Source organism: Saccoglossus kowalevskii, chromosome 22, assembly GCF_978046115.1.
Source record: "Saccoglossus kowalevskii chromosome 22, keSacKowa6.1, whole genome shotgun sequence".
Taxonomy (NCBI): Eukaryota; Metazoa; Hemichordata; class Enteropneusta; family Harrimaniidae; genus Saccoglossus; species Saccoglossus kowalevskii.
In genome coordinates, this window is record NC_140662.1 from 2,508,542 (window position 1) to 2,536,471 (window position 27,930).

Genomic DNA, 27,930 nt, shown 5'->3' on the forward strand with positions numbered 1-27,930 from the left:
CAACCATGATATTACCCTAGTCATGACACTACCTTTATTGCACTGGTCTGAATCAACCATGATATTATCCTAGTCATGGCTCTACCTTTATTGCACTGGTCTGAATCAACCATGATATTATCCTAGTCATGGCTCTACCTTTATTGCACTGGTCTGAATCAACCATGATATTACCATAGTCATGGCCCTACCTTTATTGCACTGGTCTGAATCAACCATGATATTACCCTAGTCATGGCCCTACCTTTATTGCACTGGTCTGAATCAACCATGATATTACCCTAGTCATGGCTCTACCTTTATTGCACTGGTCTGAATCAACCATGATGTTACCCTAGTCATGGCTCTACCTTTATTGCACTGGTCTGAATCAACCATGATATTATCCTAGTCATGGCCCTACCTTTATTGCACTGGTCTGAATCAAGCATGATATTACCATAGTCATGGCCCTACCTTTATTGCACTGATCTGAATCAACCATGATATTACCATAGTCATGGCCCTACCTTTATTGCACTGATCTGAATCAACAATGATATTACCGTTGTCATGGCCCTACCTTTATTGCACTGATCTGAATCAACCATGATATTACCATAGTCATGGCCCTACCTTTATTGCACTGATCTGAATCAACAATGATATTACCGTTGTCATGGCCCTACCTTTATTGCACTGGTCTGAATCAATCATGATATTACCCTTGTCATGGCCCTACCTTTATTGCACTGGTCTGAATCAATCATGATATTACCCTTGTCATGGCCCTACCGTAATTGCACTGGTCTGAATCAACCATGATATTATCCTTGTCATGGCCCTATCTTTATTGCACTGGTCTGAATCAACCATGATGTTACCATAGTCATGGCCCTACCTTTATTGCACTGGTCTGAATCAACCATGATATTATCCTAGTCATGGCTCTACCTTTATTGCACGGTCTGAATCAACCATGATGTTACCATAGTCATGGCCCTACCTTTATTGCACTGGTCTGAATCAACCATGATGTTACCATAGTCATGGCCCTACCTTTATTGCACTGGTCTGAATCAACCATGATATTACCCTAGTCATGGCCCTACCTTTATTGCACTGGTCTGAATCAACCATGATATTACCCTAGTCATGGCCCTACCTTTATTGCACTGGTCTGAATCAACCATGATATTACCCTAGTCATGGCTCTACCTTTATTGCACTGGTCTGAATCAACCATGATGTTACCCTAGTCATGGCTCTACCTTTATTGCACTGGTCTGAATCAACCATGATATTATCCTAGTCATGGCCCTACCTTTATTGCACTGGTCTGAATCAAGCATGATATTACCATAGTCATGGCCCTACCTTTATTGCCCTGATCTGAATCAACCATGATATTACCATAGTCATGGCCCTACCTTTATTGCACTGATCTGAATCAACAATGATATTACCGTTGTCATGGCCCTACCTTTATTGCACTGATCTGAATCAACCATGATATTACCATAGTCATGGCCCTACCTTTATTGCACTGATCTGAATCAACAATGATATTACCGTTGTCATGGCCCTACCTTTATTGCACTGGTCTGAATCAATCATGATATTACCCTTGTCATGGCCCTACCTTTATTGCACTGGTCTGAATCAATCATGATATTACCCTTGTCATGGCCCTACCGTAATTGCACTGGTCTGAATCAACCATGATATTATCCTTGTCATGGCCCTATCTTTATTGCACTGGTCTGAATCAACCATGATGTTACCATAGTCATGGCCCTACCTTTATTGCACTGGTCTGAATCAACCATGATATTATCCTAGTCATGGCTCTACCTTTATTGCACTGGTCTGAATCAACCATGATGTTACCATAGTCATGGCCCTACCTTTATTGCACTGGTCTGAATCAACCATGATGTTACCATAGTCATGGCCCTACCTTTATTGCACTGGTCTGAATCAACCATGATATTACCCTAGTCATGGCCCTACCTTTATTGCACTGGTCTGAATCAACCATGATATTACCCTAGTCATGGCCCTACCTTTATTGCACTGGTCTGAATCAACCATGATATTACCCTAGTCATGGCTCTACCTTTATTGCACTGGTCTGAATCAACCATGATGTTACCCTAGTCATGGCTCTACCTTTATTGCACTGGTCTGAATCAACCATGATATTATCCTAGTCATGGCCCTACCTTTATTGCACTGGTCTGAATCAAGCATGATATTACCATAGTCATGGCCCTACCTTTATTGCACTGATCTGAATCAACCATGATATTACCATAGTCATGGCCCTACCTTTATTGCACTGATCTGAATCAACAATGATATTACCGTTGTCATGGCCCTACCTTTATTGCACTGATCTGAATCAACCATGATATTACCATAGTCATGGCCCTAAATTTATTGCACTGATCTGAATCAACAATGATATTACCGTTGTCATGGCCCTACCTTTATTGCACTGGTCTGAATCAATCATGATATTACCCTTGTCATGGCCCTACCTTTATTGCACTGGTCTGAATCAATCATGATATTACCCTTGTCATGGCCCTACCGTAATTGCACTGGTCTGAATCAACCATGATATTATCCTTGTCATGGCCCTACCTTTATTGCACTGGTCTGAATCAACCATGATGTTACCATAGTCATGGCCCTACCTTTATTGCACTGGTCTGAATCAACCATGATATTATCCTAGTCATGGCTCTACCTTTATTGCACTGGTCTGAATCAACCATGATATTATCCTAGTCATGGCTCTACCTTTATTGCACTGGTCTGAATCAACCATGATATTACCATAGTCATGGCCCTACCTTTATTGCACTGATCGGAATCAACCATGATATTACCATAGTCATGGCCCTACTTTTATTGCACTGATCTGAAACAACAATGATATTACCGTTGTCATGGCCCTACCTTTATTGCACTGGTCTGAATCAATCATGATGTTACCATAGTCATGGCCCTACCTTTATTGCACTGATCTGAATCAATCATGATATTACCCTTGTCATGGCCCTACCGTAATTGCACTGGTCTGAATCAACCATGATATTATCCTTGTCATGGCCCTACCTTTATTGCAATGGTCTGAATCAACCATGATGTTACCCTAGTCATGGCCCTACCTTTATTGCACTGGTCTGAATCAACCATGATATTACCCTAGTCATGGCCCTACCTTTATTGCACTGGTCTGAATCAACCATGATATTACCCTAGTCATGACACTACCTTTATTGCACTGGTCTGAATCAACCATGATATTATCCTAGTCATGGCTCTACCTTTATTGCACTGGTCTGAATCAACCATGATATTATCCTAGTCATGGCTCTACCTTTATTGCACTGGTCTGAATCAACCATGATATTACCATAGTCATGGCCCTACCTTTATTGCACTGGTCTGAATCAAGCATGATATTACCATAGTCATGGCCCTACCTTTATTGCACTGATCTGAATCAACCATGATATTACCATAGTCATGGCCCTACCTTTATTGCACTGATCTGAATCAACAATGATATTACCATAGTCATGGCCCTACCTTTATTGCACTGATCTGAATCAACAATGATATTACCGTTGTCATGGCCCTACCTTTATTGCACTGGTCTGAATCAATCATGATATTACCCTTGTCATGGCCCTACCTTTATTGCACTGGTCTGAATCAATCATGATATTACCCTTGTCATGGCCCTACCGTAATTGCACTGGTCTGAATCAACCATGATATTATCCTTGTCATGGCCCTACCTTTATTGCAATGGTCTGAATCAACCATGATGTTACCCTAGTCATGGCCCTACCTTTATTGCACTGGTCTGAATCAACCATGATATTACCCTAGTCATGGCCCTACCTTTATTGCACAGGTCTGAATCAACCATGATATTACCCTAGTCATGACACTACCTTTATTGCACTGGTCTGAATCAACCATGATGTTACCCTAGTCATGGCCCTACCTTTATTGCACTGGTCTGAATCAACCATGATATTACCCTAGTCATGGCCCTACCTTTATTGCACTGGTCTGAATCAACCATGATATTACCCTAGTCATGACACTACCTTTATTGCACTGGTCTGAATCAACCATGATGTTACCCTTGTCATGGCCCCACCTATATTGCACTGGTCTGAATCAACCATGATGTTACCCTTGTCATGGCCCCACCTATATTGCACTGGTCTGAATCAACCATGATATTACCCTAGTCATGGCTCTACCTTTATTGCACTGGTCCAATTTAACAGAGTCTGACAACCATGCCGTTACTCTGTCATACCCCAATGATGTTTGACTTTGTAATGTTGAACTTCTAGATCGTGATATATCTCGTCGTAATGATCGTCTTCTAGCTTCAGCTGATAATGGGGTAGAATAATACTCAACGGTTGGGGATGCAATATTTACTAGATGAGAAACATCTTTGGATCCAAAGGCAATATGATGTTGTCGATATAATCTATGACCACGTAATTTAGTTACCCATTTTTGAAAGGAATCGGTTGTTTTTGCCTGAAAAACAAAAACATATCATTATTAGTAAATTAGTTTTTGTCTTAATTTGTAACAACTTCTGTTTGTTACAGAATGCCCAAGAAATGATTAAAAACACATAAAAACAAAATAAACATGGCAATCAGTTGGCCATTTTAAAACAAATTCCATCAAGTTGATTCATGACATATTGAAAATAAAAACAACATGACCATTTTGAATAAAAGCACAACAAAATTTACATGCATAAGTAACCTATCTAGCATTGATTTCCGGCTGAGCTTTTAGAGTGAGGGTTTCTTTACATTTATAAAATAAGGGTGCACAGAAACAAGCAAGGGTAAATTATGAACTGCAGTAATTTTCAAAATTGAAGGCTTTTCTGCACTTCTCATTTATAACATGAAGGTGCAAAATCAAAATTGAGAGTAGAATACCCTCTGCAGGAGGTAAATGGGAAAACTGCTACCATGTGAAATGTTCATTGTTTCAAGAAAATTGACACAGGCATGCCAAAGAAATGACGTTTCAAGCTTGAAATAAAATGTTACGCTAATTTATGCAAACTGAACAACTTTAGGGCAAACACTAAGTACCTGGCACTGTATAATAATTTGTAAAATAGCACAAATTAAGGTGAATGCTAACATGATTCAGATATTTTTTACATTAACAAACACAATGGTCTATGTTTTACCTTGAGATGATAGATTGAGTCTTCTGTATCAAGATCTATTCGCCGCCTTCCTTTCTTAATGGACATCACTGATAATCCAACATCGACTGAACCATGGATTTTCCGTCTTTGAATCTATCAAATAAAAAAATATTACAGCAACTGTAGAATACTTTATTTTCATTTGGAATTGATTTTCGCTATTTTTCGCTAAAAGATTGATTCTGTGAAAATAAAATCCAGCGAATATACCTTTTCCTCTGTATTTTACATTCAATTGTCAAAAATTAGTGAAAATAAATTCCATGCAAAACGTCCAAAAAGTCTATTCAGTGAAAATTAATTCCAGCTAAAATAAATAAAAATATTTTACCATACATACCTAAGCATTTTCACCAATATCTCAAAAAATAAGATGTACATGTACATGTATCAGACTTGTCAACATTGAACTGCACCATAATTATACATTGATTGATAACAAACAAATAAGAATCACTTGTGTTATCAAGTTATCACTGTTGATGAAGACGAAAATGACAACAGACAAACTAAGCACAATTGCCATCATTTATATTCAGGCAAACCAAAAAAACAATACTACTTAACAATACTTACATCGGCAGGTGTCTTTGCATAGGTTAGTGTTCCTTTTTCTAGAATAAAATATCTCTGTAAAAGTTTGAAACAGGTCAAAATATTTACTCACAAAAACAATCATTTGCACTTCATCATAAAACAAATTCTTTTGCTGTAAACAATAATTATTGTATATTGTAATATACTATAGATTGTTTATGTTGTAGTATTACATCATATTATTATACATCTGTCCTCGTAACGCCTCAAGTTACAGCATGCCGTAATTTTGCGGTATTTTACGAGATATTTTCATCCTACCATATTAGGAAATGGGAATTCCAAATATGGAATGATTACGCGAGTAAGCATCCTCTAATAAACAAACATGGTTGCCACCAGAGTTTGACCGGACTCCACACAAAAAAGTTCGCTGATTCTGTTCTAAACATTTTGGATTTCGGCATTCCCATGGTGTATCCTTGGAAGGAAAAGATGTATAATAATAAGGTTATTACGAGAATACCTCAAAGTATGCACTCAGACAGTTGCATCAACCTCCACTGCACGTCGGTTGACACTTTGTGCATACTTTGAGGTATCCTCGTAATAACCTAATATTATGTAAACATGTAATACCTTGTGCCAACCTTTCATTGGCCATTTTCTCCTTTTCATTAAAAATCCATCATATTTCTCAGGTTCCTTATCATATTTCTGTCCCTCTTTAAGACCTTCTACAATCTCCCAGTCCTTTTTTACCTCAATGGATAGAGGTTGTGAGTTAGAATGATTATCATGGGAAGAGTCACTGGATCCATCATTCTCTACGTCTTCATAAAAACTCTATGTGAAAAAATACATATTAAACAATTATGTTATAGCTGCTGTAGGCGTACAGCCCAAAAGGGTAAGACCACCAAATACTAGTAGCCATACATGTGTATCATAAGACACTCATTCAAGTTGTATAATACTTTTTCGGTTTACTGGTGCTTTTGGACTTTTTGATGGTATGCACAAAATGTAATTTTTGATTCAAAGTCATTAGTCAATAAAATTTAAACATACACAACAAATGGGACCTACATGTGAACCAGTGCTCCATGGAACCCCAGATTAATAGATGCACAGATATTGGTCATTGTTGAAAACACAATAACGAATACATATGATATTTTTGACCTACATGTTGACCAGTGCTCCATAGAGCCCCAGATTACCAGTAATAAATCCACAAATACTGGTCTTTGTTGTGTAAACACATACATGTATGAATACATACATGTACATGTAGTTTGACCTACATGTTGACCAGTGCTCCATAGAGCCCCAGATTACCAGTAATAGATCCACAAATACTGGTCTTTGTTGTGTAAACACATACATGTATGAATACATACATGTAGTTTGACCTACATGTTGACCAGTGCTAGTCCCAAAGTATCTCTACAAATAAATACACAGATACTGTTTATTGCTTTACACACATTAACTAAAGATTGTACCCCAGTTATATGTTTCTGGACATATTATCAGCTACAATGCCAAGGTCATTCATGTCACCAAAGTTCCTTAACCTTACTACTAAGCTTTTTAATTTAAAATATTTACTTTCCAAGTCTGCAATATAATATATTCTTTCTCAAGCTTATTGATCAGATCGTTGATCCTTAATCTGATCTTCTTATAGCAAATTTTGATCCTATATGCACACTGAGGCTGATTTCGCTAGTTACGATGACAGATGTACAAAGGTTCAGCTTCTCGTCAATTGATGAATTTTTAATTTTTTTTTTATTAGGATTTGTCAGTGCTGCAATAACAGCTAGGATCTATGTTTAATGTAATGTTTAATACATGCATTAAATGTTTAATTTTTTTAAATATTTTCTGTGCCTGGCAACATTTCCAAACGCTAAGTTATTCAAGTGCATGTTGCAAACCAAGCCTTATACTGCATTTTTATGAAGTAGGGCAGACTGTACTCTTGACTCAGAATGCTGAGTAAATAACTCTGAAAATCAAACCTACAGCCTTCCTGATGCAAGGTGAATATGCTAAACATTATCGCTCAAGTTGATTTAGATTGACAAAACCATCTTCTCAAACGAAAACAACAGCTTGCCATTCTATCGTATATGGTATGCTTCATTGTTTCAAACTGATGAACACAATGACAAGCAGCAAAATCTTTTTTTTTAACTTCACATGCATACAGTATGATGGAGGCAATACCAGCGATTATAAAAAGGGTGTTGTACATGTACATTTTAGATGCATTGGCATTCTAAACTAAATTTAAGTCTCATAGTCAACTGTATTTAAGTTTATCTTATTTTAAAGTAGGCACAATGTGTGCAAGACAGTTTAGACTGTTAATACACCTGTATATGCATAATAATCGATCTGTATATTACCGTAAAGTAAAAATATGCTGATTGTAACTTTTTCTAGCGAAATGATAAAGCTGCATGCTTTTAAGACAAGTACATGTATGTCAATGCCCTTGATTTTAGTTACCGGTAGATGTATTCTAGGCTGTATTAATACTGTGTGCACATATAGTATCAAATAGTTGGATGTATGTGAACAGAATTTATAAATAGATCAATGATGTGGAATTAATTGTTACATGATTTGAGATTTGATATATTTGAACACACATAGCAAAAACCAGATGAAAGCAAAACAGAAATTAAAAGCTTTAAATTCAATTACTTTGTGATCCAAAGCCATACATACATGTACACTGTAGACATAAAAAATACTCCTTTATGGTCACATTCACATGCATACAGAAAAGTAACACAGAGTGATGAGATCAATTGTACTAAAACAACTAAGACTGATGACATCAAATGCACCGAATGACAACAAAATGCATTCTGGAAATTCTGGAATGCACATTGTTGGTAGTATCAGGGTGCACTAAGGGTGTTTCCACCACTGCAGTGTTGGGGTGTAGAATGATTTAAATCATAGAATTTTATCATTGTGTTTTATGCAAAAAAAGCTAATTTGGTAATGGGTGAAAGATATATACCAGAATATACATTTAAACAATATAATGAGTGAAAGGTCATATAGCAGGTGAACATTAAGCAATAAACCATCCCATTATGTACAGTATGATGCCTTTAGATTTCACACAGAATCACAATATATATATAAACAAGCATCAGCATTTCAGTTCAGATTACAAAATAAATCTTGCACATGTATGATGCAGACTTTTACATGCAGTCTTATGATACATAAGATTAATGGTGTAGATTTATTCATTCATAAGGTACATTATCTGATTAAGCCCTTTATAGCCTTTGAGCTCAGAGATTGGACTGAAAGATAATATTGCTAATAAAATGATTTAAACATTATGTATTACAATAAACTTAATGTAAATTATTTATTTAATATCTATAATGACTTTCTCATTTTAAACGAGTTTAATATAGTGGTGGGAGTATACAATGACATGAGTGACCTGAAAATGACTCACTGTCTGGACATGATACATCTCTTTACATCTACATTTACATGTGTAATAATATTGCATTGTAATTATTATTATGAGATCTTTACATAACTATATAAATGAATGGACTAGCAAAATATCATGATACTGACAGCAATAAACACCAATAGTTAATAAGCTTACTAAACTGGCTGCAATTTAGGATTAAAATTTACATTATAATTTTTTCAAAGTTTTGCATCAAGATTTCAGTGTAAAATATGGTGATGGTTGTTCTTAGTTGACCTATAAATCTCCTACTCTTATTGTGAGTATGCAGCTCTGCTGACTGCGTATGTACAATCTGAATACTAAATAAATAAAATAGTATTTGTATGTGGTAGATATGACATAAGACAGCACAATAGACGATCACATTGCTGAAGATATCAAAATCAATAAAAATCAAACTGTGACATGAACATGACACTTAGGACAATAAAAGTGGGCATGTTACCTGACTGTGCCTAGTGCCTGCTTTAGACATGGTTCCATCTCTCAATCCAAAACGCTTGAATAAATTAAAACAAAGATGTTTGATATCTATGGGTAGGGTGTCATAGTGCAACACATTACACGTTGGCGATGTAGAGTCCATATACAGGGTAACAGATCAGTCACTTATTGCAGATATAAATTAACCTACATGTACATATCTTAATATATAACATTAAGTACTATCTCCCAAAGGAAAAAATTATCATTCTGTTTCCATGGAAACCATTACTGGCAAACTAGATGGTCTCAGCTGTGTTGTGATGTCATTATTATTAGGATAAAAACAATGCATGGCTTTGAATGTTAATGAGTGATTGTTGGTTATCAAGGCACATGTCTCTCCTACATGTATGTAAACACTGTAGCACTACAAATACACAGAGTTATGGAGGAACCAGCAGTTGCTGGGTTCGTGTGGCTTGTTAGCTTGTGTATATATCTGGTAGCGTCGCTTACACGTATCTGTGGGCTTTGAATATGAAGGCAACATTCAACACCATAATGAGTTTTATATAGGTTTGATTGTATACACAGCACCACTGGCATCAAATGTGATGCACTGAAAATTCAACGAAACGATGTTTAGTGTTACATGTATAACATTTCCATAGGTAGCAAAGAATAAATTGGAAGATGTGAAAGAGATTGAAAATTTAACACAGTGACAATCATTTCTGTCACTTTGAAATTTGGATTTGGAAAAAATTGAAAACAAAATACCTTTTAAGTAATGGTATGTACAGGGAAAAAGTTAATCTCCTTGTCTCACAATTAATATAATACATATACTGTATTAACATAAACCTTATAAATACAAGTCCAAAAATGTATTGTTGGTTTGAATAAGAAGTCAAATAATAATAGACCCAAAACAAGTAAAAATAGTGCAGGTATCTGTTTTACTAATCTTCTTGTCCAAAATTAATGTATTACATATGCTGTATTAATATCAAGGTTCCTCAGAAACTATAACATACAGTGTAAACCTGATAAATACAAGTCCAAAACAATAATAAATCTAAGGAAATTTGGCGGGGAAACAAGTCATTGTAAAAGTGATATATAGTCCTCATCAATAATGTCAGCATTATAAGAATCACTAAGATAAAACTTGATGTGAAGGTTTCACAAACCAACTTTGATCAAAAGCCATTACATACATGTACATGTAAATAAACCAGACCTTACTATTTAAGGAGAGTGATCACCCACTTGTATATCCCTCGCCTAAATCAAGATTCAAAAAAGCTAATTATACTTCTCTCAATCCATACCATAAAGAGATCTTTTATTGCATAGCTTCCCTAGTTACTCACAGTAGCTTGTTCAAGAGATCCATATTGAGCTCCCGGGCCATTTTCAAAGGCAAGACCCAAATAAAAATAGAAATTCCAAATTGAATCTAAATGGAGATAAGACAACAACAGAATGAACAAATAATATATATAATACATAACATAGTCCCTGTCAGTTTGAGGAGTTTGAGAAATACATGTACATGTATATATAGATTGAACATAAACAGGCAGAGCATGTCAGAGATGTGGCTCTAGAAATGCACTCACTAAAACAAAATGGCCAGCAGTTAACCATTTTAAATGAAATCTGACAAACAAAATGGAATACATCAAAGCCCTATAACGTTCAATGTACAGACATGTACATGTACCAAGTTTGAAATGCTTGATTATGATAAACTTTTAACATTATAATGGCCATTTAGCCATCTTGAATTGGTTTGTCATTAAATGAATAACTGTGAATATGTGCGACATGATGTACATGTATCTATAAAGTTTGAATATGATAGGGCATGTCAGAAATACATGTATGGCTCCAGAACAGTATTGTTAAGACAAAACGCCCACCAAGCGGCCATTTTGAATCCAAATTAAAACACAAAATGATGTGCATAAAGTCCCATAATGTTTAATGTTTGTACCGAGTTTAAACAAAATTTGTCAAAACATGACCAAAATCAAGATTCAATTCCGGAATGGCAAAAGTGATTGATTTTGATGAATTATAAACATTAAAATGGTCAGTATTCTGCAATCTTGATTCAGATCCTCATATACATGAGCGAGATGATGAAAATGTTTACATGAAATTTAAACATGATTGATCAGAAAATGTCAGAGATATATCTCTTGAGCCATATTAAATATTCAAAACAAATGGCCACCAGTCAGCCATTTTGAATATAATCTGAAAAACAAATGACACACATAAATGTCACATAATGTCCTCCAATGTATTTACCAAGTTTAAACAACATCTAGTTATAAACGACTGAGATCTGGTTCCCGAATGGCAGATATGCTTGATTTTGTTGAATTTTTGTTGGAGCATTACAAGGAAGTCAGGAGTATATATTACAACAAGTTATGACTTTTCAATCACACATGTATCATCTATATCTACTTTAAATTAATGATATTCAGTTTTCAAAACCTTGATTTCCCATAGTACCAATTTGAGTATGTACCTCATTTAGTTGAAAGTAGTTATAAAAATGCAAGTATTATTTTGATTTCCCATGATACCATTGCTTTATTCAGTAAATACTGCAATCAAACAGAGGTATCAACTATCAACTACATAAAACATGTACAATGTATCTAATAAGTGGGTAGACAGGATATCAATATCTAGCTTTTTTTTACAAATTTTGCGCTAAAATAAACCTGCTTAGCCTTTTGGGGAACTTTCAACACCATTCACAAAATAAAACATATTACATTTTTACCAAATTCTGACCACAACCCGTAACCAACAAGAAAATTCCATTTCCATTTGGTTCAAAATTATGAAAAAGAAAATAATGGAATCAAAAAAAGCTTAGAAAGAACTCCTGTGACTGAGAGTAATGGAGGTAGATTAAAAAATTAATTCATAATTTAAGATTTAAGATTAGGCTTTCAAGCAACTAATATTGTTCTGCTATTTGAGATGCACATCATGGAAACATTGTGATCAACAGTATTGCAATTTACATGTATAATATAGAAAATAATTTTGATTGTACATCTGTGGTTTGTGTTCTAATTTATTTATTAATTAGATATTTGAAATTAATAATAGTTATAAAATTAAAAAAAGCTGAAAAATATGCAAATTAGGTAATTAATATGCACATATTTTATAGCATCTATGTCCCAAGTTTCATGGAAATTTGATGATTAGTACCGAAACTTGGATATCAGTGTATTATGCAAATTAGGTAATTAATATGCATGGTCTGTGAATTGTCCCAGAGCACCTAGTATATGTATTTGCAAATTTCTCAATTTTTGGGTAAGCTCAATTTGATTGTTGTCCAATATAAGTTTAAACAGACTCCGAACTTATCACAAAAAATGACAATACTCTAGTGAACTTGAAATACTGGTTAGCTGGGTGAATTACTTTTTGATCTGGCTATAACTAATTATGTCATTCTCACTAGTGACCCACCATGTTATTACTCACAGAAAGGTTAATTAAGGTTAGTTAGTTAACAGAAAAGTTAACAGTTAATTTAAGATAACAAAGTACTTCTCATTACATGTACATGCAAACAAATATTTTGGAGAATTTGTATCCTATTGTTTTAGAACTGCATGCAATGCAGCCCATAGCACAAACCAGTAAAGACACATTATCATTCTGTTTGATTACGACCAATAAAATTACGATAGTGCGCTCTATCTGTGGGAACTGAAAACGCATATGACCATTTGGTCAATGAAAGTTCGCCTCATAACATTTTCTGTCAACCAAGGTCTGTTTAATCGGCTCTTGCCTCACCACTATCATCCTAGCAGATCCTGTCTATCCAAAATCTATACAATTCTGTACAGGTTCATGGGAGAGTATTTGTGAAACCGATGGTTTCAGATGATGTCTTATAAAAGTACACTACTTGTGAAAATAAGGAATTTACAAAAAGTTTATCTCAACTGAAGTATAGCTCGTCCAAATACTCCAAATAATTTAAACACAGTTTTTATACGGCTGATCTGCACTGGCTCGGAAGATGAATTCTGATTGGCTAAAAAAACAAAAAAACTTGTGGCGTTGAATGCACGTTCATTGTCAGTATTGTTATGCAAATTCAAACTAGCTAATCATTTACAACCTTCCGAGCCAGTGCAGATTAGCCCTTTTTATAATATATACAAGACGATCTGTATGTAAGTAGTAAATGTAGATCAAAGAAAGCTTAGAAAGAACTCCTGTGTGCTGAGAGTATTGGAGACACATTAAAATTAATTCAAAGATTTGCCTTTCAAACGAGAAGCTTGGCAACTAATATTTATCCACTATTTGAGATGCACAACATGGAAACAATATGATTCACATTATCAAAATTTATAATGCATACAGAAAATACTTTTGATTTTTCATCCATGGTTTTTGGTCCATTTCTGTCACTGATTCAGATTAAGGTCATGACATAACTGAAAACCCTAGCATTACAATCTAAGCTAATTATTTATTCTGAGCATGCTCAGTTGTTCTGTCAGTGTTGTTGGGATAGGTAATTTTGGATGAAAATCATGACTTAGGATTTTCAGATCTGAAAAAAAATTACGTCAATATTCAACAGAGACTTGTTCGTCAACCTGGCAAGTTTCATCGATATCTGCTGCAGAATTTCTGAGAAAATGTTAGAGATGTAAAGGAAACGTCACAGACAGAAACCGGATATAAGAAACTATATATTCTGCTTTTTAGGCTGTGCCTGAAACAGGAACTAAATATGCATAGATATTAACCTATCAGGTCTCTGCATTGTCCTATGAGATCTACATGTATGTACTAAGTTTCATTGAAATGGAGGTATGTACGGTACCCTCTAGGAGGCATTTGAGACCAGTTTTGAGACTCTCCCACAGAGGAACATGCCATTTGAGACAGTGTATGAGACTGATTTAGAGACTCTCGGATGCCACATAGACCGGGAATGAAACCGTGTTTGAGACCAGCTTTAGAGACTCTCGGATGTCACGCAGACCGGAAATGAGACCGTGTCTGAGACCAGTCAATTTGTGCAGTCTGATTGGACAACCCTCTGACATCCGAAATTGTATTCTACTCTTTTCACCATGAATTTAGGAACGGAAAAATTGTTCACAGATTTGTTGGCGTAATTAAGACGCTAAAAAAGAGAAAAGTAAACGTGACAACAACATAAATACCTCATTTAGAGAATAGTTTGACGACATACAAGACTATATTATGATGTAGTGTAAGTGTATCCTGAAAAATGAAGCTCGGAATATTTAGTAACTGTGTTGTTTATGGAAGTTGACGTAATCGTTAACAAACCCGATATCATCCAGAAAAACAGGCGCAAAATTCATCCAATTAGCCAGTTAACGGATAATAACAATGATCATTGGCCATCCATAACGATCGTGTTTGAGTTGCAAGTGTTTCTTTATTTGTCAATGTTAGGTTGGGGCGAGTCATGGAGCTAAAAAAAAAAAATGTTTAGCTTCATGGGTGAGTGGGAGTACGTCATAGTTTAAAGAAAAGTTCCGCGATTTGCGTTCCTATGTACTAAGGATCAACAGAGGTGCGTGAAACCACAGCTACCATTGGTGGCGGTGCCCAAAAAAGTCGGCGTCCTGGCAACCAGGAAGACAGCTGTTCATTTCCCTTTAGCTCTATCTAGTTCTTGGCGCCAATGAGCAATGCACGAGATTACGTTTGTTGAACGTTGGGTCGCACGAGTTCCTGTTTAGCGAGTTAACGTGTTTTTACCAATGATAACTACACTTCTGTGATTATGGCACAGATCTAGAAGCAGTACCTACACACGAATTGGTGACGTCATAAAATACATGACCTTCAATCGGGGTCGTTTCCTCGGTATATACGAATTGGTATATACAAATTACAATAAAGATACTTAAGACATTACACATAAGGTAAAACAAATCACGTGACAATATAATGATAATAACGGTAATAAATCCTAGCTTAACAGTTGAAAAGAACGCTCATATAGTCAGTCGGGTGACGCCGAGGGTCACGAACTGTGTTGCAAAATGGCCGTGTGGTTGAAACTGGGTCATGGCGTGACGGGTGAGGAAGACATCATTAAACACTCAAAATCACAATAAAACGGGGAAGTGGTTGCATATTACGGCGTAGCTAACATGGGAAATAAAAAAACGCCCAATACAAACGACATGGTTCGAATCACACTAGATACACACTCACCAGAACCGAAGCAATCAGAAACCAGCAATCGTTTTGGCTTTTCCGTTCAACTCATCGGAACACTGGAGTAGTTAGAAAAATGAACACCACTTAACGACCAACGTCGTGGCGTGGTACACAAGCGTGCCATCAAAATAAAACAAAATTAGCTTGAAAAGACAGTGGGTTCGAGTCCCGCTCAGAGCTACCGTAAAAACGTAAATCAAATAAACTGAAATCTCTCAAACCGTAAACAAGTAAACAAAGAACGTCGCAAACAAATAATAAACCTCACAAAACTCCACCATACAAAACTGAATGAATGAATAAATAATAAAATAATTAACGTCTTAAACTGGACGACGCGCAATTTGTTCAACAGTTTCCAGATTGTGACAAGAGATAAACAAGACCCAAGTCAAGGTAAGTTTTGTTAAAGTGTCGATGGCGTTCCCTATATTACGAAAACAATTCAGGCAACAGACGAATATCTTCTGTGGTGTTGTTGAATTTATACTGTGTCTGCGGAATTGTTGATTGAGGGTTCGAAGCCAGCAGTTAACATTTTGTTAGAAAGTTTCACAATTAAATCAAATATCCAATGATAGCAGTATATTTATTTCATTATTTTAACAACTTGCAATGGTGGAAGTTGGTCAAACACGAGTTCTTACACCTAAATAAGTATCAAATATTTGTCGACACATTTATTCTCTCAACCTTGTAGAGGTGGAAATTAATTAAACAACAGGTATTTACTCACAAATATAATGGTCAATATTTGTCCATACATTCATTCTGTCAATTTAAGAATTTGTAATTGTTGGAATTAATCAAATGAGAGTTGTCTACACCAAAATAAGTTTCAAATACTTGTGCATACATTTATTCTCTCAATTTAACAACTTGTAATGGTGTAAAATAATTAAACGAGAGTTGTCTACACCAAAATAAGTCTAAAATATTTGTCCGCACATTTATTCTCTCAATTTAACAACTTGTAATGGTGTAAAATAATTAAACGAGAGCTGTCTACACCAAAATAAGTCTAAAATATTTGTCCGCACATTTATTCTCTCAATTTAACAACTTGTAATGGTGTAAAATAATTAAACGAGAGCTGTCTACACCAAAATAAGTCTAAAATATTTGTCCGCACATTTATTCTCTCAATTTAACAACTTGTAATTGTGGGAATTAATCAAACAAGAGCTGTCTACACCAAAATAAGTATTAAATATTTGTCCACACACTTATTCTCTCAATTTAACAACTTGTAATGGTGTAAAATAATTAAATGAGAGCTGTCTACACCAAAATAAGTATTAAATATTTGTCCGCACATTCATTCTCTCAATTTAACAACTTGTAATTGTGGGAATTAATCAAACGAGAGCTGTCTACACCAAAATAAGTCTAAAATATTTGTCCGCACACTTATTCTCTCAATTTAACAACTTGTAATTGTGGGAATTGATCAAACGAGAGCTGTTTACACCAAAATAAGTATAAAATATTTGTCCACACATTTATTCTTTTAATTTAACAGCCTGTAATTGTGGGAATTAATCAAACGAGAGCTGTCTACACCAAAATAAGTATAAAATATTTGTCCACACATTTATTCTTTTAATTTAACAGCCTGTAATTGTGGGAATTAATCAAACGTGAGTTGTTTACACCAAACTAAGTATTAAATATTTGTTGATAAATTTATTCTCTCAATTTAACAACTTGTAAAGGTGTAAAATAATTAAACGAGTTGTCTACACCAAAATTAATCTCAAATATTTGTCCACACATTTATTGTCACAATTTAACCACTTGTTAATAGTGGAAATTACTTAAACGCGACTTGCTTAATCAGTTGACATCAATGCAACTTACCCGCAGACAGTGCACAACAGAGTATCATTATTGAGCAAATATAAACAGGAACGTGTCTTGGCATTAGGTTTAGGGTCGGGTCAGGTATGGGCAACGGAATTATTAACAGGAACGTGTCTTGGCATTAGGGTTAGGGTCGGGTCAGGTATGGGCAACGCAAATGGCAAACACCCAATTGACAAGATGTACACTAACGGGTTATGCCATGTATATAGTTTACACAAGTAAAAACACAAAATTGCCAATTTTTTGGACAATTGTAACTCAATAATAGAAATATGTTGTATTTCTATATATATACACACTATATACTCTTATCAAATGAAAACACAACCAGTCAATCCATCGTGGTCTTGTGGGTCAGTTCTCTACATAGTGATCAGGAGGAGCCGGGTTCAATTCCCTTGCCTGCCCATCTTTTTCTCGCAAACACTATTTGGCAGTAAAGCTAAATATGACAACAAATTATTCAATTTGCATGACTACCCACATAGCTCAGTTGATTTGTATTATGTCAGATTGCTGGTTCGAATCCAGTATGTTTAGTTAGATTTTTGAATGCTAGTGAAGACAGTGCTCCTATGAATAGGACTTAAATCCTATCTCTTGTGTGAAGACACTCGTGGTACAGTGGACAAGACAGTGTGCTGGGAACTCAAAGATCGCAAGTTCGAATCACGGATTGGACTCTCCTACAAAAGACATGAAAGACGTTAAAAACATAAACAGCGAATTCAAAAACTCAAGTCAGAAAAAAAGAACACAAGAATACTACCTCACATGGAAGCCAGTCGAAGTCGACGAAGAACGAACACAGTTGACAGCTGTAGGTCACGTGCAACAACAGAGACGATGAGCATGGCTGCTCTCCAAATGGGTCCCTTCTTTTGTATTGACCCCCTAATGATTACTGATCCCCCTTTCTAACTCTTCCCCCCAAAATAATATATCGCCCCTTTTAAAATGTATTGACCCACAAATTAATGAATATTCATGAGCACAGAAACTGCTACGTCATGAATAAATTAGCATAATTTAAAAAAAAATTGCATAAAGTGTAGGTGCTCCTTCTGGAGCTCTGCCTCCATCTCTAATTTTATTTATACAAGTTAAAATGGTTAGGTTGAAGTGTTCGGGCTCGTACTTCTATTTACCCCTAAACCTCAGACATCGCTAGTCAAGCAACGCAATACATTTTTTTTTCAATCCGGGTTGCGGTTAAACAAACTTCTGGTCCACGACAGGGATAGAGGAACTTGTCACACGACATGTACTTAATTTCTTCACATATACTATGAATTCGTGTTTATGGTTTATCTCGGAAATGTGTGCTAATTAACTCTGTGTCCAAACTACAACAGTAACAACCATTGTAGTTTTCACGTCCATTGTGGCAAATTTAACACCTCTGCGAGGTGTGACTATTTTTGAAGCCTCCCACATTGTTTTCACTTAATCGGCGGCGCGTGACACAGGAATTCCTTTTTACAGGCGTGACCACATATTTTTACTGACGTAAAATAAAAAAAATTACCATGGTAAGAAAATGGTGTGTGTTAGGAAGACTTTTTTATTATTTATTTAAGTGGGTATATTAAACAGTTTATTCAATAGTTTGCATAGAACCGTGATCACGTGAAGTGTTATTCGCATCTTGGTACTAGCATATGGTACTTTTTCAGGTCATGCATATAGTAGATGTATGTTTGGGTACTGTCAAAACCAGACAGAATATAAAGTGTCTGTTTGAAAACACAGCCGGCGGTTGAAATAAACTTGTCAACGATAAACGGCATTCGTTCCCAACAATTTTGCATGTAGTTATGATATACATAATTCTGATTAAATAAGCAAAAAAGATTCGCTGCCGCCATGCTGGTTGGTAATGTTTTATCTCATTATTTCTGGCTCGTAGCGAGGATGACTATTTTTATAGTGACCCACGAAGCATCACAATATGACGTTCACGTACAATTTCGTATGCAAAATGAGTAAGGACAGAGTACATTTTGTCGTGATATTGCTAGACCAAGTTTTGCCGTGACTGCGATAACAATGCACATTTACGCATTCTTGCGTTTGACTTGACCGGCACAGTTTGGAATTCTTTTTATTTTGTCAAAAAATAGACGATAACCTGTGGCTGCGAAAGAAATCTTGAGCAGTTTCACAATTGGTATTTCTCTGCCCGATGTCTGTGAATGACCTATCAATCAAATTCAAAATTGCGTGGGAACCTAGATGATAATTTGTAGCAAGTTCCAGTATAAATGTAAACAATGTCGCCGCTGATGTTCTTTTGGCGTTGCGCAGCCTAACCAAAATAATAAAAACGAAAAAAAACATGATCACTGGCATGGGCACGAACACTTGAATATGTGACGCGAAACTAACCATTTCCCATACGATAAATAAATATTACGACCCGGTGATCGATCCAAGACGCTTTTGCCTGTGAGGTTATGGAAGATAATATTAATAGTAATAACTTTATTACACTACTATGCCATCAGATGTCGCAGATGGTAAATAAATTACAAAAAATACAAATCATAAAAAAAAAATACAGCAGCTAAACTATGATAATACATGTAGGTCAAATCCGTGAACGAATGCGTTTCATTTCAGCTGGGTCTGAGATGATGCAAGGACAATCAACATAAATATTATTTGAATATACAGTTCTCTTAGTTGTCTGGGGTAAAAAGTGATCGCTCTGATACAAGAGATTTACTCCTTGCAACGTAATTTATGTATGTGAATATATTTATTAAACATTGCAGCATAGACCGTGTCACTTTAGAATAAACTGTGCATACTAGTATACCCGACTTGAATTACGGATTCCAACAAGCTGCCTCGTCACCAGAAATGAATTGTTTATTTCACTCTACACGGCTCAAATCAGCAACTATACACATAAACAAAAGATTAGGACCATCTAGAATACTAAGCTCCGCCCAGCCCATGGGTAGTAAATTATGTATTCGCCAATAACAGTTCGATGACAATTGTTTGTTATTTTTTCAAAGGTGGAGTTAGTCTGTCTCTTGTTCACTAACAGTCACACATTGTTAACACCTGAACGTGTGAATAATTTCCTGTCATAATTTCAGGCAGCCATGGTGAATATTTTACTTTACGTCAGTAAAAATATGTGGTCATGAGTTAATTAGCACACATTTCCGAGAATCAGATAAACCATAAACACGAATTCATAGTATAGGTGAAGAAATAAAGTACATGTCGTGGACATGTTTAACCGCAACCCGGATTGAAAAAAAATGTCTGGCGTTGCTTGACCGGGATAGAGGGGCTGTGTATTGGGTCTGAGGTTTAAGGGTAAATAGAAGTACGAGCCCGAGCACTTCGACCTAATCCTTTTAACTTCTATAAATAAAATTAGAGATGGACACAAAATATAAACCAGTAGTGATATGTTTCGTTAAAATGAGAATGGGCATATCAGCGTTGAAATAATCACAGAAGTGTAGTTACATGTATCATCGGTAAAAACACGTTAACTCGCTAAACAGGAACTCGTGCGACCCAACGTTCAACAAACGTAATCTCGTTCGTTGCTCAGTGGCGCCAAGAACTAGATAGAGCTAAAGGGAAATGAACAGCCGTCTCCCTGGTTGCCAGGACGCCGACTTTTTTGGGCACCGCCAGCCAATGGTAGCTGTGGTTTCACGCACCTCTGTTGATACTTAGTACATACTGTGCTCTCGCTGTCGCTCGCAAATGTCGTAAATTACGAAATTCACGTGCAACAACAGAGACGATGAGCATGGCTGCTCTCCAAATGGGTCCCTTCTTTTGTATTGACCCCCTAATGATTACTGATCCCCCTTTCTAACTCTTCCCCCCAAAATAATATATCGCCCCTTTTAAAATGTATTGACCCACAAATTAATGAATATTCATGAGCACAGAAACTGCTACGTCATGAATAAATTAGCATAATTTAAAAAAAAATTGCATAAAGTGTAGGTGCTCCTTCTGGAGCTCTGCCTCCATCTCTAATTTTATTTATACAAGTTAAAATGGTTAGGTTGAAGTGTTCGGGCTCGTACTTCTATTTACCCCTAAACCTCAGACATCGCTAGTCAAGCAACGCAATACATTTTTTTTTCAATCCGGGTTGCGGTTAAACAAACTTCTGGTCCACGACAGGGATAGAGGAACTTGTCACACGACATGTACTTAATTTCTTCACATATACTATGAATTCGTGTTTATGGTTTATCTCGGAAATGTGTGCTAATTAACTCTGTGTCCAAACTACAACAGTAACAACCATTGTAGTTTTCACGTCCATTGTGGCAAATTTAACACCTCTGCGAGGTGTGACTATTTTTGAAGCCTCCCACATTGTTTTCACTTAATCGGCGGCGCGTGACACAGGAATTCCTTTTTACAGGCGTGACCACATATTTTTACTGACGTAAAATAAAAAAAATTACCATGGTAAGAAAATGGTGTGTGTTAGGAAGACTTTTTTATTATTTATTTAAGTGGGTATATTAAACAGTTTATTCAATAGTTTGCATAGAACCGTGATCACGTGAAGTGTTATTCGCATCTTGGTACTAGCATATGGTACTTTTTCAGGTCATGCATATAGTAGATGTATGTTTGGGTACTGTCAAAACCAGACAGAATATAAAGTGTCTGTTTGAAAACACAGCCGGCGGTTGAAATAAACTTGTCAACGATAAACGGCATTCGTTCCCAACAATTTTGCATGTAGTTATGATATACATAATTCTGATTAAATAAGCAAAAAAGATTCGCTGCCGCCATGCTGGTTGGTAATGTTTTATCTCATTATTTCTGGCTCGTAGCGAGGATGACTATTTTTATAGTGACCCACGAAGCATCACAATATGACGTTCACGTACAATTTCGTATGCAAAATGAGTAAGGACAGAGTACATTTTGTCGTGATATTGCTAGACCAAGTTTTGCCGTGACTGCGATAACAATGCACATTTACGCATTCTTGCGTTTGACTTGACCGGCACAGTTTGGAATTCTTTTTATTTTGTCAAAAAATAGACGATAACCTGTGGCTGCGAAAGAAATCTTGAGCAGTTTCACAATTGGTATTTCTCTGCCCGATGTCTGTGAATGACCTATCAATCAAATTCAAAATTGCGTGGGAACCTAGATGATAATTTGTAGCAAGTTCCAGTATAAATGTAAACAATGTCGCCGCTGATGTTCTTTTGGCGTTGCGCAGCCTAACCAAAATAATAAAAACGAAAAAAAACATGATCACTGGCATGGGCACGAACACTTGAATATGTGACGCGAAACTAACCATTTCCCATACGATAAATAAATATTACGACCCGGTGATCGATCCAAGACGCTTTTGCCTGTGAGGTTATGGAAGATAATATTAATAGTAATAACTTTATTACACTACTATGCCATCAGATGTCGCAGATGGTAAATAAATTACAAAAAATACAAATCATAAAAAAAAAATACAGCAGCTAAACTATGATAATACATGTAGGTCAAATCCGTGAACGAATGCGTTTCATTTCAGCTGGGTCTGAGATGATGCAAGGACAATCAACATAAATATTATTTGAATATACAGTTCTCTTAGTTGTCTGGGGTAAAAAGTGATCGCTCTGATACAAGAGATTTACTCCTTGCAACGTAATTTATGTATGTGAATATATTTATTAAACATTGCAGCATAGACCGTGTCACTTTAGAATAAACTGTGCATACTAGTATACCCGACTTGAATTACGGATTCCAACAAGCTGCCTCGTCACCAGAAATGAATTGTTTATTTCACTCTACACGGCTCAAATCAGCAACTATACACATAAACAAAAGATTAGGACCATCTAGAATACTAAGCTCCGCCCAGCCCATGGGTAGTAAATTATGTATTCGCCAATAACAGTTCGATGACAATTGTTTGTTATTTTTTCAAAGGTGGAGTTAGTCTGTCTCTTGTTCACTAACAGTCACACATTGTTAACACCTGAACGTGTGAATAATTTCCTGTCATAATTTCAGGCAGCCATGGTGAATATTTTACTTTACGTCAGTAAAAATATGTGGTCATGAGTTAATTAGCACACATTTCCGAGAATCAGATAAACCATAAACACGAATTCATAGTATAGGTGAAGAAATAAAGTACATGTCGTGGACATGTTTAACCGCAACCCGGATTGAAAAAAAATGTCTGGCGTTGCTTGACCGGGATAGAGGGGCTGTGTATTGGGTCTGAGGTTTAAGGGTAAATAGAAGTACGAGCCCGAGCACTTCGACCTAATCCTTTTAACTTCTATAAATAAAATTAGAGATGGACACAAAATATAAACCAGTAGTGATATGTTTCGTTAAAATGAGAATGGGCATATCAGCGTTGAAATAATCACAGAAGTGTAGTTACATGTATCATCGGTAAAAACACGTTAACTCGCTAAACAGGAACTCGTGCGACCCAACGTTCAACAAACGTAATCTCGTTCGTTGCTCAGTGGCGCCAAGAACTAGATAGAGCTAAAGGGAAATGAACAGCCGTCTCCCTGGTTGCCAGGACGCCGACTTTTTTGGGCACCGCCAGCCAATGGTAGCTGTGGTTTCACGCACCTCTGTTGATACTTAGTACATACTGTGCTCTCGCTGTCGCTCGCAAATGTCGTAAATTACGAAATTTGTACAAGATTTACGAACAAAATAAATATCTATTAGTAAGATTTACGAACACATTTTGTACAAAATACCCTCGCAAATCGCCCTCATTTAATTGTCAAGACTCGACTGTGATCATCACGCGTGTTACGGTTTGAGTGATTGCCATTTTAAAGTTAAACAATGTCCCGTTACTTCCAAGATTGCAACAATTGTTACATGGTGATCGCGATCAACACGGAACTGCCACTGAATGTATTTTTCCACTCTAAAGTTATTTTGGTGTCATCGCACATGCGTAGTTTAGTCGACGTGTGTTTCAAGATACCCCGCGACATTACTCTCAGTATGGAACGGTTTCATGTCGCCCTTATCAAACACGTGATTTGTTTATTTATTGAAAATGGAGACTACGTCAAAAAGGAGCAGACAACTGCTCGACGAGTATTTTTCACGACGAGATGGAGAAACCGCTAAATCGTGTTCAGAACCAGAAACATATGGGTGTCCTAACCCTGACAGCACCAAGAAACGGAAAGTTGATCGTACTGCAGCACGATTTCAGAAATAATGGAAGGTTAGCTGCGGTTCCGTAGCGCTTTGGTGCGACATACAATCTAATTTTGCCCTACCAATTTCATTCGGACGTCTTGTTTTTATTTTTGTTGTTGTATGTCGAACATGGGCCGGCCAGTGTCTGTCACGTAAATAATGCGGTCGGCAACATAGGGCTATTATTCCACAGCTAATGGAAGGTGAGACAATGTTAGCGAATCGATCGAAAAATACTATAATTTGTGTAACATTCTTACCGGACATTCTTAGCATTGAGATCGAGTTACAAGACCGAAAGTTACTTTAGTTACTTTTTCACTTTAATTCAGAAATTTCGATGAAAATAATAGTCATTTTGTGTCGTCATAAACGTCAACATGCGGGTTTGCATGATGAGCACGGGAGATTACTTCATAATAATATTGATTGGCATAGAGTTTTTTTCTGAGAAATTTCCCGTGGCAGTGAACTTTCGAATGATGACTATTTTCCCCACTGTTAACAATGTGAGCTTATCATGTTTAATTAATACTGAGTTATTCAAATAAAGGTTCTGGTGTCTACATTTTATATTTTGTTGTGATGTTTTGTTGTACCATCATAAATGGTACATTTTGTGGAGCAGACTGCCTAATTTGATGTCATGAAATTACACACAAAATTAGAGCTCAGGTTGCACTAGCAAGCACCATTTTCAGCATGCTGTTCTTGTTTTTGGCTAACGACAGAGGGGACACCTCCCTCTCCTTCTCTCTTCCCCGTTGTGCTCGGTCGCGGGAAAATGCTCCGCAGTTTCCAGACAAAGTTTACTAATACTTTTTTTTCTTGATTAGTAAATTTACTATTACCTAGCAAATTCCAGAGAGAGCCCAGACATAGGAACGCAAATCGCGGAACTTTTCTTTGAACTATGACGTACAATGTACATGTACTCACACTCACCCATGGAGCTAACAATCTTCTTTTTTTGGCTCCATGACTTGCCCCAACCTAACATTGACAAATAAAGAAACACTTGCGACTCAAATACGATCGTTGTGGATGTCCACAGACCATTGTTACTGTTCGTTAACTGGCTAATTGGATGAATTTTGCGCCTGTTTTTCTGGATGATATCGGGTTTGTTAACGATTACGTCAACTGCCATAAACAACACAGTTACTAAATATTCCGAACTTCATTTTTCAGGATACACTACATCATGCAGTCTTGTATGTCGTCAAACTATTCTCTAAATGAGGTATTTATGTTGTTGTCACGTTTACTTTTCTCTTTTTTAGCGTCTTAATTTTCTCGTAGCTAACAAATCTGTGAACAATTTTTTCGTTCCTAAATTCATGGTGAAAAGAGTAGAATACAATTTCGGATGTCAGAGGGTTGTCCAATCAGACTGTACGAATTGATTGGTCTCAGACACGGTCTCATTTCAGGTCTGCGTGACATCCGAGAGTCTCTAAAGCTGGCCTCAAACACGGTCTCATTCCCGGTCTATGTGGCATCCGAGAGTCTCTAAATCGGTCTCAAACACAGTCTCAAATGGCATGTTCCTCTGTGGGAGAGTCTCAAAACTGGTCTCAAATGCCTTCTAGAGGGTACCGTACATACCTCTGAAATGTGATGATTAGTACTCGAGATATCAGTGGGAAAAGCCGAAAATTGACTAATTATCATGCAAATTACTTGTGTTCGACCTAGCCTGGTTGACGCCAGGACAGCGCATTGAAATTGCCATTTGATGGAGGAATGGCCGCACAGCCCTGTCATGTAGTCCAAAACATGAATATAACTTCTGTAGCAAAAATGCACTATGTGTCAGTACTAGCACTTGCAATTTTCCCATACAAAAATAAATCAGGAGAGACAACAGTGACATTGAATGTCCGGAATTGTCGCCTTGCACAAAAAACATTTAAAAACTAAAGAAATCAAAGAAAGCTTAGAAAGAACTCCCGTGTGCTGAGAGTATTGAAGACACATTAAAAATTACTTGTACTTGATATTGATGGAATAGCTGAATACTAATTATATAAATCAGGTAACTGATATGAACAGATTTGAGTGTAAAACTAATAAGGCCTGCGTAATGTAATATCTATGTACCAAGTTTCATTGAAATTTGATTAGAACAAAAAAACTATGAATTATTATTAGAGAATTAATATGAACAAATTTCAACCCAAAATTAATCAGGCTTGTTCATTGTCCTAGAGCATTTATGTACCAAATTTTATTCAAATTTGATGATCAGTAATTTAGATATCAGTGTTAATTAATTATTTAATTAGGTGATTAATAAGCATAAATATTCACCAAAAACTAATTGGGTCTCTGCATAGTCCTAGGTTCATTGAAATGTGATGATGAATACTCATTAAAATCCAATTAGTGTTTTTTTTATATATCAGTGGAACATTCATGGAAAAAAATAACTAATTATGCGAATTAGGTAATTAAATATTCACAATTATTTACCCTAAAACTAATCAGGTCTCTGCATAGTCCTAGAGGATCTATGTAGCAAGTCTCATTGAAATATGATGATCAGTACTTGAGTTATCAGGCGAAAAGCTAAAAATTAATTATGTTAATAAGGTGATTAGTATGCACAAATATTTACCCCAAAACTAATCAGGTCTCTGCACAGTCCTTAAGTAACTATAGATAGCAGTGGAACAGACGGACACACATACACACACATACACACATACAGACACACTAACTGCAAAGACTCCCATTGTGTGCTTTGCACACGGGAGTCAAAAACCATATGGTTCTTGAGATACATGTGGAAGGGACACATACATGTACA

At 36.3% G+C, this 27,930-nt stretch overlaps 1 protein-coding gene and 1 long non-coding RNA gene across 2 annotated transcripts in view; one reads left to right on the top strand and one right to left on the bottom strand.

Moving 5' to 3' along the window:
• LOC100373482 (oxysterol-binding protein-related protein 3-like) overlaps window positions 1-27,930 on the bottom strand; it is a 99,151-nt gene that overhangs the window by 44,097 nt on the left and 27,124 nt on the right. The window contains exons 3-6 of the mRNA XM_085495614.1: window positions 6,440-6,646; window positions 5,840-5,893; window positions 5,243-5,356; window positions 4,272-4,563 (exon numbers count right to left, since the gene is read on the bottom strand). Coding sequence (XP_085351740.1) covers window positions 4,272-4,563; window positions 5,243-5,356; window positions 5,840-5,893; window positions 6,440-6,646 — 667 coding nt within the window. The remainder of the gene's footprint in view (window positions 1-4,271; window positions 4,564-5,242; window positions 5,357-5,839; window positions 5,894-6,439; window positions 6,647-27,930) is intronic.
• On the top strand, window positions 24,780-26,972 carry LOC146728618 (uncharacterized). The gene is made up of 2 exons (XR_014928185.1): window positions 24,780-25,321; window positions 26,310-26,972. It is a non-coding gene; the product is annotated as an uncharacterized LOC146728618 (long non-coding RNA).